The following is a 13,258-nucleotide window of genomic DNA, read 5'->3' as shown; positions in this document are numbered from 1 at the left end:
ATTCCTGAAGTCTTTCTTCAAAACCTCCGTTTGGCGCAGCCTGATGTCGGCCCCTCCCGCGTGCAGGACAACGGTTCCGACCATAGTCCGACGCGCTCGTTCAGAATCTCGGGAACGTGAGCAGCGATTTCAGAAACACGAGCACCAGGAAAGCAGTGACTATGCACCTTACTTTTATTTAACGTAACGTGTACGTGTCGAACGATGGAATCGCCGATGATCACAGCATCGCGTTCTGTTTCGCGAAGAGGGGAGAAGCGGTTTTGTGTGGATATCTCGAAAACCGGGAGGGTCGGAGAGAGTTTTCTTGGTCTAGACCTGACTCGCGACTTCCGCTGCGGAAAAATCCAGGCTTCGTGATGGCATGTTGGAGCCGGAGTGAACGAGACGATGGCTGATCGCGACCTCGACGTTCGGGACCGATGTTGAGGAACGCACGGAGTAGACGAGGTCGGAGTCAGCGGGTTAGTAACATTAATCTCTGATTTGTGTGCCTCGGCACGTGATGTTTCGAGAGCCAAACGCCGGTCTATCAGCTCGGCTTTTCTTACTAAAAGGTCGTGGATCTGTTTCTCAACAGCTTCCAGCTCAGACTGCACCGCGTGCAGCTCAAATGTGTCCTCACCTGCACCAAAAGGTAGACTACTTACATTTGATATATTCGCCATTTTAACAGATGGACAGTAAGTTAAGTTAGCAACGACGCTACCAGTGGTGCTATCAATATTAATACTAATTTATGGCTTAAGTCTTGGATATAATCCGTCTTTTCAGTGGTACGGGTGTAGAGTAGACGCACGATAGGCGAAAAAATGTTTGTTTGTAACTTAAATGAGTGCGGAGAAGACGCGTTCAGCCGTGATCCACGGACGTAACCTATAAGAGTATCCAGCGTTGGATCACAAGGCTTGAGACGCGTCTGCTCAACAATCCGGCGTTATAACTATGAGGTGAGGAAAAGTAGAAAATGTTCGTTGTAAGTGAGTTTAAAGAGAAATCAAGAATTATAAATCAATCGATGGAGCTCCAAAGACAACAACGCGCTCAGACGCGACGCATGCGCATTCCAATGAAGACCGGATAAAGAGGCATTTGCTTGTTTATCTCAAGTTAGTTTCTTTGTGCGTTTACAATCACTTGTTCTCAGTGATGCGTAAATCAATAAATCAGTTATTCCCTAACCTGTCGCACATGTGACAATTTCTATTTTCTGATTCTGTTTTGACTTCCTTAAACACGGACAGACAAATAATTTGATGTTGAAAACTTGTTGCATCTCATTACATAAGGACTTACATAAAGGAATTACAAACAGGTTCCAAATGTTAATTTCTCACCTTATATGTGTAGAGAAGATTCCTTCAGCGTCTTCCTGAGCGGGAGAGTCAGCAGTAAGAACAGCACCTGTGGAATTCCCTTCACTGCCGACAAAGACCACTTTGATAACTTTAAAGTTGATTTTCCTGTTCTTTTCATCCGTGTCTTTGTCTTTGGCCTTAATAGGGTAAGAGGAAATAAACACAGGGAACATACTTTATGAAGATGTAGTGACATTGCATTCTGACTTAAACAATTACATAACAGTGGATAAATGTATATTTCAGTACAAAGAGTGACAGATATAAAGAGACCTCAAATTGTCAATGAGTAAACTATCACACTTACATAAACTCTGGCGACAGATGTGCCCGTGTCTACTTTTTCAATGACTACAACTGGAGAAGCAGAAATATGTTCAAACTTTTTGAAAGCATAATATACATTTACTTATAATATACATTTACATAATATACATATACATTTGGTCACGGTGACATTTTTAAAAGTGTATTATTTTTTTTACCAAAGAATTCCTCCGAGGCAATAAACTCTGGGGCGTTGTCGTTGATATCCACAATATTAATAGTCACGACCCCTATAAGCAGATGAACAATATTTTATTCATATTTAATGCACTCAATATTAAAGGTACTGGTCAGTATGAGAGAGGAGATGGGAAAATATATATATAAAAAACAAAAATGTGATATGTTAAACTTGAAGGAATAGTGCACCTAAAAAAATAATAATTCATCCTCATGTTGTTTGAGTCCTGTATTTATCTTCGTTTTTAGGGTTCAAAGTTTGAAATCACTGATGACAAAGGAGTGTCACATGACCAATCATGATATGGCAAGTTAGAAATTGAATTTAAAAGCAAAATGGAGCAAACATTGGAAAATGGAAATTATCATGCCATTTTTTTCTATGGACAACACCTGTTGTGCTCCATGGAATAAAGAAAATTATACAAACTAGAACATTTTGGAGATGAGCAATTCCTTTAACAACAAAACATACTATGAAAAAAAAACAATGCAGGAAAGAAAGACATTTTTAAGACAGTAAGAAGCAACAGAACACACCTTCAGTACTGTTCTTCCCCTTCTCAGTTAGAAGATCCACCACCATGGCAGTCAAGAACACTTTATCACATTTCTCATAGTCAATATCAAAACTACTAATCGCTTTCACATCGCCGTTACGCTCAACATTGAACCACTCCTCTGGACACGGCCCTGTGGTGCCATTGCACCGGCATTCAGTAGAAATAAGCTCATATTCTAGAAGGTGTTTGGTGTCCACATCTTTGCCTTCGATTGTTATCAGAGGCTCTGGCAAGCTGCTGTTCTCATTTACATTCAGGATGATGCCGGATGGGAATACAGGCGGAGTGTCGTTAACATCATCCACAATCACTTGCACTTCAATTGTAGCCTTGTTTTGACCCAAGTCTGAGGCCTCCACCTTCAGATTGAAAGTCTTGCGGTCACTTTCGTAGTCCAGCTCAACTGCAGGATCCACCGTGATGTTGCCTCTGTAACCTTCACTGAGGGACTCAGGAAATATTATGAAACTCCCAAAACTGCCATCAGTGATGCTGAAAATGATGCGGTTATTAAAGTCCGTTTGGTCGGCGTCCCTAGCCAGCAGAGAGCCAACCAATATGCCTAAAAGGGACAATAAGAAGTGTCGGTTTTCACAAGATATTTCGCAAATTACGTAGGTATTGAAAATAATTACTTAAAATCAGAAAAAGCACAACAATCTACTTGCCTCTTTCACCTTCCTTTACATGAAAGGGTTTGGGAGTAGGATCCAGGAACTGTGGAGGATTGTCATTTTCATCCTGGGAAAAATAGAAATAAAAATTAAAGTTAATTAATTATATTATTGAATTATAAATATATGCAAAGGTATACACATTTAAAATGTATACGTATAATTGCGAAGTCACATCAATAAATGGTCAAATTCAGCTTAACTAAATTTGCTTTGCAGGGGCACTTGCATGAAGAACCATAGTTACATCTCTAGCTGTATACATGCCGGATTCTCACCTCAATGTTGATGGTCACATTGGCTGATGAGGACAAGGATGGTGTGCCCATGTCTGAAGCGAGCACCGTCAAATCAATTACACCCTTTAGAAGAGGGTCCATGGCTTCACGGTCCAACTGACCATTGTTTTTAAGCAAACCAGTGTCCGGGTCTATGGTGAAGTTACTACTGAAAAAGCTGTCCACAATGTGATACTGGATTTTGCTGTTTGGCGTGTTTGGCTTATCCCCGTCTATAGCCTATCAAAGATTCAAAAATAGGTCTTAGAAAATAAGTAGACTTCTATTACATGGTAGTTATATGGATAAAAGTGTCATACAGAACATTCACACAATTTGTTTTCATCATTTGAGATGTCTACGCTGCTTTTTCAATCACAGTTACATCCATAAAGTCACCTTGATTTGAAGCTCAAAATTGTTGTTCTCTTTTACATAGGCCTCATAAACTTCTCTGTTCATCTCTGGTGTCTGATCATTAATATCCATAATGTCGATCATCACAACAATGCTACCAGTCTGGTTGTTTGAATCTACGGCCTGCAAGGTGGGTGAGTAGGAATTGGTGCCTTCCCAGTCAAGACGTGCTCCATTTTTTACATAGATAGTTCCATTATTTCCATAGACATCAAATAACGACCGCCTAAAGTCAATTTGAGAAGGAAAAAATTGAAAAAAACTTCATCTTTTTCATGCTCCAGTATGATTTAAATACATTTAACCCTGAACAGTCACATATTTAGCTAGAAATTTGCACTGACTAAGTAAATAATTTTGACTTAACCGAATGATATCAGACTGAATATTCAACATACATGCTTTCTGGCATCAATCTGTAAGTGATTTTGCCATCATCCAAAGCATCGGCATCTGTTGCCTGTCAAAGCAGAACATTAGTGAGTGCAAGATACAATTTTACTCACCACGACAAGATAAAGGTAAAAAGCAAGTGCACTTACAGTAATGGTAGCCACAAAAGTTCCATCTTCACAGTGTTCAAAAACTTCTGCATTATAAACCTCCTCCTTAAATGTAGGCAAGTTGTCATTTATATCATTGATGTTAATGGTGACAGAGGCCGTAGAGGTGAAGTCTGCACTGGCATCTTTAGCAATAATCTAGGAAGATATAATAAAGCATAAAAAGTGTATTTTATCATAATTTTGATTAAACAGTTGTTTTTCGATTGGTGAAGTACATTGTTTTTCTACTACAAAGAGGTATTCTGAACACTACTAATTGTTAATTGTTGTTGTTTTATGGCTAGTTACAGACATAATCGCCATGCAGTTTAAAATAATCAAACATTTCCTGGTTTCCAAGTAGATGCGATTAACTTAAAACAGTAAAGTCTCCAATATTTGTTCCTGGCATGCTCTTCAATATCTGTAATCACTCTAAAAGTAACTGATCTTAAGTAGACAAAGTCCTTTTCACTAAGCTGGGATAATTCTGGCATCTTCCAAAGTAACAGACTGGTTATCTTAATCCCCAGAGACACACCTTCAAATACATACCTGAACATACATTACTGTCTTCTTCTCATAATCAACAGCATTAGAATCTTTTATTGTCAATTGTACAACACTGTCTCCCAACCCAGAGCCGGGACTGACAGAGAACGCATCCTTATCGGGTCCAGCAAGTTCGAGATTAAACCTGCTGTTTTGCCCCTGGATCATAAATAAATTAAACATCAACAAATAAAACAACATAACAGTCATCATTTCAATAAAACTAAAAAAAACAACAACAGAATCTTCTCAGAAGAAACCATCCAAGTGTTGTAACTACAAACCTGGTCTGGATCTTTGACTCTTATATTCAGATCATTTACTGGCAGTCCTGCAGATGAATGCTCATCAACCTTGCCAGTGAAGCTGTTTTTCTGCATGCAGGTTTCACCCTCACACTCATAAAATTCAGGCCCGTTGTCATTGATGTCGCCAATAGAAATCTCTAAATCTGATACTGTGCTCGCAATAACTCCATCCACATTAAGGTGTGTCTCACTTGCCTGAAGTACAGGAAGAAATCAAATGAGCAAAAAATAAAAAACTGCAGTTCATAGAAATCAAAGAATATGATAGGTACTTAAATTTTAAAGTTAAAAGTATTTAGTGCTATTTGTTTGCCGTCAAATAGGAATCACTCTGATATTATGATAACAGGATACCATCAAATTCAGTAGTCAGTAAACTCACCTTTATGCGCAGTACTACGGTAGTATTTATATCCAGTAACTCCTCACGGTCAAATTGAGTTTTGACAGATATTTCACCAGTCTCCTCCTCGATTTGGAACAGGTCTGGTGCATTAGAATCTGTGTAAAAGGGACAAAATAATAGATCATTTAATTGGCCAAGAAAAAGCTGTTTTATTAAGGGTGTCCAAAACGACTTAATAAATCACAATAATGGGTAACAGAGTGAATGGAGTATTTTTACAATTTTAGAGACAAAATATAAAGTTCATATTTCAAAGTTCAAGCGCATCTTTAAAATAAAATTTCCAGCTGACTCACTTTCAATGCTGTAGCGGATCGGGTCGTTGACCCCAGTGTCTGGATCTCTGGCTTGTGCAGTAAAGACTGGCTCACCCTGAGAAGGAGCAGCATATGGTGAGAGGGTCAAAGGTGAGAGGTCATTTATATATATTACACCAGGATCTCAGATGTTTTTGCTTTGTGATCCAGATTTTACATTAGACAACATCAAGCGGTACCCAAACACAGTACCAAAACTGTTTAGCTTACAAATAAATGTTGAAATATGAACTGCATAGTCAATTTAGGTTGAAAAGTTAAAAACAAATTTTGTAAAAACCAAAGCAAAAAACAGGACAGACTGTACAAATCAATGAAACACTTGTGGGTCTGTCTTTATTTTGCAAGTGCTTTTTTCTTTTTTTAATTTAATTTAATTTTATATTTAATTTTATTATTTGCATTTAGCATTGATTTTTTGCATTGTGATGTACAAGTAATAAAATACAGCATGACAAAATTAATTTTAAAACAAATATTACACCACTCACCACATTCGAATTCTCGGCAATAGTAGCAAAGTTAGGTAAATTCAGAAACTGTGGGTTGATATCCGCCACATCTATAACTGTAATGAATGCAAATGCTGCTGTGGATTGAACCACGTGTTCACCATTCAACGTTCCACCACCATCCTGACAAAACCGACGAACTACAGTTAGCACATGACACAGTCAATGTATGTAGATTTTCAGGTTGCTTTTTGCTCGTTTTGCTAGTAAGAATTATTTGATTACTTTTTTTTACAACTTGATTGTGCATTCCATACACAGATATCTTCCCTCAATTATTTTCTAAAAAAAGCCCATCACTTATCTAAATATGATTACTTCACATATAAATACTCACAGATGCATTGATTCGTATCTGATAGAAAGGGCTTTTCGCAGTGTAGTTTAATTCTCCCACCAGGACAACAGTTCCATTGGTCTCAGAAATTGAAAACAGTTCAGACCCATGATTCGGTACCACCTAAGACAAACATACTGTGTTATGAATACAATTAATGTGAGATGTGAGAGTGAAAATGCAATTTATGCCATGGAAGGGAACATACTTCATCAATTTTGTAGGACACTATAGAAGCTGGGCCAAAATCACTATCTGTGGCGTTGGCTCTGAACAGTTTACTGCCCATAGCTACATTCTGAAGGAGAGAATAGGAAAACATCATGTATAAATGTGAAAAAAAAAATAAACTGACACACATAGTCAATTCTTGGAGATTACTCTTTGCTCAGAGACAAAGAGTAAAGTTAAATTGGAGTAGATTACAGACAGAATTAGCCCAGCTCACATTCACACCAGATCAACAGCATCACAGCTTGTAAACCTCAACTCGGTCAGCTTTTACTCACATTCAGCTTTTACTCACACTCATGTTGTCCTAAACTTGTTTAACTTTCTTCCGCAGAAGATGCAGAATAATATACTTGTCACTCATTCAGTTAAATTATGTTGACTGAAACTTTCAAGCTTCAAAGTGGACTCATAAAAATATCATAAAAGAGGTCTAAACGCTAGAATAGGAGGATTTGTGAATGAATCACAGATCAACCAGATCTAGTTCACAAAATAATTATTTGTTCAAACCCAGTGGCAGAAGTATTTAGGTGTTGTGTAATATTGGGTGATATAATATTGTATAGGCTACTGTCTAGAAAATTAACAATATTGATATTTTGTTTCTTTGGCTTTCAGGTTTTACAGTTATGTGTAATCTCGAAGGCTTCCAGGTTTCAACAAATAAATTAGAATTGAATTGTAATGATTTATGACTGCTGTGTATGCCTAATAATGATATAGGCCTAACACATTAAGATTTTAGTAGGCTAATTAAATTATGTATTCTGTGGCTTCCGTGCTGTAGCAGTAATCTGCAGCTAATAGAGAGCGATTTGCTATCTTTTTCCGCTCAGTAAAGCACATTCCACAAACATTGCAGTCTTACTGTACGTTTACTTGTCATATAACATAAAATATAGAACATTTATTCACAAGAATGCACTAATCCATCCAGAAGAAAGTGTGAGCAACGTAAACTGACATAATAGGTATTCATAACACACTGAACGCTGAAAAAAATAAATTTAAGCTATGCAGTGAGCAATGACTACAGAATACTGGTGAAATATAGTACTCAAATAATATTGGCTGCTTTTATTATAGGTCGCTTTTTGCCTAGCATCATGAGCGCCGCGTTTTTAAACAATATTACAGTACCTGTTCTGGCCAGTAGATGGGGCTGTTAATCGTAAGATTTCAACAAACCGTCTATGCTAATAATAACTGTGCAGAGTTTACAACTTGAACATGTAAATTTAGCGTAGGGCCTATATATTTTTGGAGAAATTAAATATACAAAACAGTAATATATAATTTCATTGTATAAACTTTTCAAACCCAAGCAACGAACCTGCTGTGTAAGACATGAGGGTGAGTAAATGACAAAAGTTGTTACATTGAAGGAAGCTTCAAAGAAGGAAGCAGTTACATTTTTACATCCATATATTACACCACAGGAGGATAAACTCACCTCTAGGACCTCTACGTTGTAGGGCAGACCATTGAATACAGGTGCGTTATCATTAGCATCTATCACAGGAATATAAACGCTTTTTGTCACCTAAAAGGGCAGAGATCATATTAGGATACAGGAAAGTGAATTTTCTGACCATTGTAATACTTTCATGTTCCCAACTTACATCCGCATAAACGCCATCATTCACCACAACCTCTATGACTAAGAGGTCTTTTGTCTGAAAGAAAACACAGACATTCATAAACTTAACTGATTGTCTTTCATGAAGGTTAATTATTATAAAATTGTTGTGGAAATTATTCCTAATTGTTGTCCTTCATATCAATTCAGAAATAGAAGGCAGACCTTCTTAACTAAGTAGCTACCTCTCTGTCCAGCTGACTCTTGATCTTGACTTCACCAGTCGCTTTGTTGACGTCAAAATAACTAGCGTCGGTTCCAGTGATACCATATGTTAGAGGGTCATTATCTGGATCAGTTGCATTAATTTGAAATGCCACTTCGCCTGTCAGGTTAATAGATCATTGGGAAAATGTTACTTTCAGGCATAGAACAAGTAATGCAAAATGGGATTGCGTGAGTTGAGACTGAAACTAGGGCTGATACAGACCTACTCTAAGATCTTCTCTCAGCTCTTTCACATCCATGTAAATCACAGGGAGAGAATTACAATACGCTGCAGAAAACACAAATATGAACCAGCATGTGAGTCATAAGAAAGCAATTGTAAGAAAACAAATCTTATTTGAAAGAACCAAGTTTTCGAGTTCTTCTCAATGACAGTGAAACTTAATCACATTGGCTTCTTTCCACTCAAGACTATCATTGATTTGGACTTTGAGCTAGTACAGTATAACAAGTCACATCTTATTGATATGAAATGGACACTGACTAATTCTCAGATACTCACCAGAAACTAAAAAACTGAAAAGGACAAGTAAAGGTATCCCCATCCTCCCCATGTCTGTCTATAAGGCTGTAATATCAAAGAAACGAAACACAAAATCACCATTGAATGCAAAAATAATTTCCACCTCCAAAATTATTTGGTTTATTTTTCAAATGTTATGAAACAAAAAGAAAGCACAATACCTAATACTTATTAATAGTTACAAAACTGTAATAACTAAGTAATTAATAGTAACAAAATCTGTCTTTTTTATTTTTTGGGACTTCTTACATTTCAATGGTTGAATATCATAAATAACATACTTGCACCGATTTTTTATTTAGAATACCAATAACTAAATAAAATCACAAATTTTTCTTTTTCAAATCTCAAATATTTCTCCTTGACTATGTGATTAGATTTGTCAAGACATCATCAGTCTGCAATCAAAATTGACTTAAATCTCAGTACAAACCCATCATTCATGAAAAAGTAATCTATGTGAATTCCGGATATAGGCTATTGTTCTAAATGGCAGTAACTGAATATAAATAGATATAATAAGAGAAAAAATGATATGGTTGATGAAGACTTACCGTGCCCAATCTGCTCTTATAGATCTATTCCGACAAGTGGCGTTCTTCAAATGAGGGAACAATATATGATATATGAGACCTTTGTCTAGTGCATCACTGGCTATTACTGTCCTTCAGTTGTAAACATTAATCATTAACAGCGCTGGGGAGAAAAGCCTGCGTGCTTAATTCGGTCTTCGCACCCTGTAGACAGATGATAAAGCTGCTCAGTGGCACCACAGTATCAGATCCTGAAACAGTGTTCAGAGAATGGTTTAGCGGAGCAGCAAGTCTGGGTAGGCAAACAAATGTCACAACAGATTATGTCTAGAATAATCCAGTCCATTCACACATTAATTCAGCAACTCATGAGCAAACTCAAAGACACAAGATTAATGAAGGCTGCATGGAACTGAAAATAACTGGAACCTTTTTATTATCCTTGATTAGATGAGATCATAAAAACTTTATAAGAAACCAGAGGACAACAACACAGTTTCTAGTGAAGTGTTATAGAGCATCTGCTTCCTAAGCCAACTACTGAACCATACAGGTTTTATTTTCTGGCTCTTTCTTGGCATCACCCCAGTGAGCTGGACATAAATGTGGTGTGAGAGATTCCAGGGAGCAAATGAGTTCATTAGCTATTCAAGAACCTCCCTACTCTCTGCCCGGCTCTAATGAGCCCACTTCCCTCGTGGGCCTTCATAATTAACGAGAGAAAGACAAAAGATAACTCTCCCTTGGGAGAATCTTTACCGCTACCAAACAAAAAACAATGGAGGAACTTTCTCCTGGGACTGACGGAAAAACTTGTGTTTGTTTGTCTCTAATTGTTTGGTGTTTTACATACTGGACATGCTGTGGAATGAGGGATCAGACTAAACCCACTCAAGCCCTGAAGATCAACTAATCCTATAGTAAATTAATTCTATTGAGCAGCAGAACTTTATACCACTTATATATACAAATAATTTAAATAGATCAGTGCTTTTTACAATAGTATATAGTTCTGTATCATTGAATAAAATATTATACTTAGTATGAAAATATTATTTATTTCTCCACTTACGCACACACACACGCACACACACACACACACACACACACACACACACACACACACACACACACACACACACACGCACACACACACACACGCACACACGCACACACAATGTTGTGTTTTCATGTTTTATGGGGACTTTCCATAGTCACAAAATGATTTTTGTACTGTACAAACTGTATATTCTATCCCCTACCCCTAAACCTTCCCATCACAGAAAACTTTCTGCACTTTTACATTAAAAAAAACATAATTTAGTCTGATTTATAGGCTGTTTTCCTCATGGGGATCAAAAAATGTCCCACACAGACAAAGATTTTGGATATTTGCCTTTTTGTGGGGACATTTTGTCCTCATAACGTTGGGTTTACCTGGACCACACACACACACACACACACACACACACACACACACACACACACACACACACACACACACACACACACACACACACACTCACATGCACACACAATGTTGTGTTTTCATGTTGTATGGTGACTTAGACAAAATGATTTTTGTACTGTACAAACTGTACACTGTAAAAAGTGAATAGTTGGATCAACTTAAAAAAAATACTTCAATTGGTAACACCTAAATAAATTAAGTTTTCTCAACTTAAATTATCGTGAAAAACGTGATAATTTAAGTTGAGAAAACTTAATTTATTTAGGTGTTACCAATTGAAGTAATTTTTTTAAGTTGATCCAACTATTCACTTTTTACAGTGTATATTCTATCCCCTACCCCTAAACCTTCCCATCACTTTCCACACTTTTACATAAAAAAACAAACAAACATTATTTAGTTTATTATTTAATGTATTTATAGGCTGTTTTCCTCATGGGGACCAAAAAATGTCCCACACAAACAAGGATTTTGGATATTTGCCTTTTTGTGGGGACATTTTGTCCTCACAACGTAAGGTTTACCTGGACCACACACACACACACACAAAGCGTATGTATGTCTGTGTATACACTCATAAAACAGGTTCAGTTGGTTTCTGGGTTCTTGACTCAATTTTAAAGAACCCTTTATGTGAAAAGGTTCTATATACGAAGACATGTCTTAAATGATTGCATAATACTTTCATGTTTAACAGGTTATTTCATTTTGTTCTAGCGATTTTTCTTTTTCACAGTTATTCTGTGACAAATTTGTGTGGCCTATGACTTGGAAAGAATGTGGATGTGTTAGAATAGTACATAAAAATACAAAAATCTCATAAATCTGTTTACTGGTCCTCATTTTGTAAAATGTGACCTGTTCATGCCACATGTGTTGCAGTAAAATGCCATCCCAATCTTATCATATTAGACTTTGGTTTATGACCTCGCGCAATGACGAGAAATAGGTGAGGCCCAATGATCATCACATCCTAAGACATAAGTATTTAATGATATGCGTATTGTTTATGCTGGGAAAAGAAATAGTGTTTACAGGCATCATGTCATAATTTTCACTGTAATAACAATAAGTATGTGCGATAAGTTGGTTTGTCTGTTATACACATGAACACTGTTTAGTTAATCATTTATAGATTGAATAGCTTTCCATAACAATAAAGTGTTTTGCTCATTTATTGCTGACAACAAGGCAGCCATCTCACTAAGCAACGGTTATGAAAAGTAGGGACTAACGCCCTATTATTAGACCTTAATGTTTAAGAATATACACAAAAAAATAATAAACAGACAATAACCCAGGCTCAAAAAACATGTTAGCCTATACAGTGGATTCATAGAAGAGATAGACCCTCACTATAATATAATATAGACTGTGTAAACACACATCAGATAACTTTGTAACATCTTGTTTTATGAAGAAACAATGGGAGAATTACATGATGGTGTATCGTGTGTCAATCATCTCAGGTAGTGTCTGCTGTTCCTCGTCTGGCTAGTAGAGGGAGACAAAGCAAAGCACATTCTAATCATAGACTGGCAATTACGTAATGTGACCCTGATTAGTTTTTCCATAATGGATGCAAGGAATCAAATTGATGATGACATATGTTTCCCTCATGATGCAAACAGCTTTAATAAGAAAATAGAGCACAGGTAATGTCATCATTATCGTTACGAAGTAAAAAAAAATATCAGTCAGCTGTCTATTTTTGTCATAGAGGATGCTCAACGAGGATTTGAGCTTTTATTCATTTTTATTCCATTAATGTGGAGAATAGGATAATGGCACAGTCTACGCAATGACCTAACTGTAGCCCTGCGATCTTGTTAACCGAGACTTGACATTGGGAGTTC

The 13,258-nt window shown here is 36.9% G+C and overlaps 1 protein-coding gene across 1 annotated transcript in view; it reads right to left on the bottom strand.

The window, feature by feature from the left end:
* cdhr2 (cadherin related family member 2) overlaps window positions 1-9,114 on the bottom strand; it is a gene marked incomplete at its 5' end in the record, with an annotated part of 29,046 nt that extends 19,932 nt beyond the window's left edge. Inside the window, 20 exons of the mRNA XM_081383452.1 lie at window positions 1,338-1,495; window positions 1,666-1,715; window positions 1,844-1,915; window positions 2,406-2,990; window positions 3,106-3,169; window positions 3,381-3,620; window positions 3,780-4,023; window positions 4,196-4,257; window positions 4,340-4,498; window positions 4,898-5,053; window positions 5,179-5,397; window positions 5,585-5,703; window positions 5,905-5,980; window positions 6,417-6,560; window positions 6,775-6,897; window positions 6,983-7,072; window positions 8,462-8,551; window positions 8,631-8,684; window positions 8,833-8,972; window positions 9,078-9,114. Coding sequence (XP_081239578.1) covers window positions 1,338-1,495; window positions 1,666-1,715; window positions 1,844-1,915; window positions 2,406-2,990; window positions 3,106-3,169; window positions 3,381-3,620; window positions 3,780-4,023; window positions 4,196-4,257; window positions 4,340-4,498; window positions 4,898-5,053; window positions 5,179-5,397; window positions 5,585-5,703; window positions 5,905-5,980; window positions 6,417-6,560; window positions 6,775-6,897; window positions 6,983-7,072; window positions 8,462-8,551; window positions 8,631-8,684; window positions 8,833-8,972; window positions 9,078-9,114 — 2,882 coding nt within the window. The remainder of the gene's footprint in view (window positions 1-1,337; window positions 1,496-1,665; window positions 1,716-1,843; window positions 1,916-2,405; window positions 2,991-3,105; window positions 3,170-3,380; window positions 3,621-3,779; window positions 4,024-4,195; window positions 4,258-4,339; window positions 4,499-4,897; window positions 5,054-5,178; window positions 5,398-5,584; window positions 5,704-5,904; window positions 5,981-6,416; window positions 6,561-6,774; window positions 6,898-6,982; window positions 7,073-8,461; window positions 8,552-8,630; window positions 8,685-8,832; window positions 8,973-9,077) is intronic.
* Window positions 9,115-13,258: the final 4,144 nt, after the last annotated feature.

Source organism: Scardinius erythrophthalmus, assembly GCF_964197995.2.
Source record: "Scardinius erythrophthalmus genome assembly, chromosome: 13".
Taxonomy (NCBI): domain Eukaryota; kingdom Metazoa; phylum Chordata; class Actinopteri; order Cypriniformes; family Leuciscidae; genus Scardinius; species Scardinius erythrophthalmus.
Note: the sequence above shows the minus strand (reverse complement) of the source record. Positions and strands in the feature narration are given on the sequence as shown.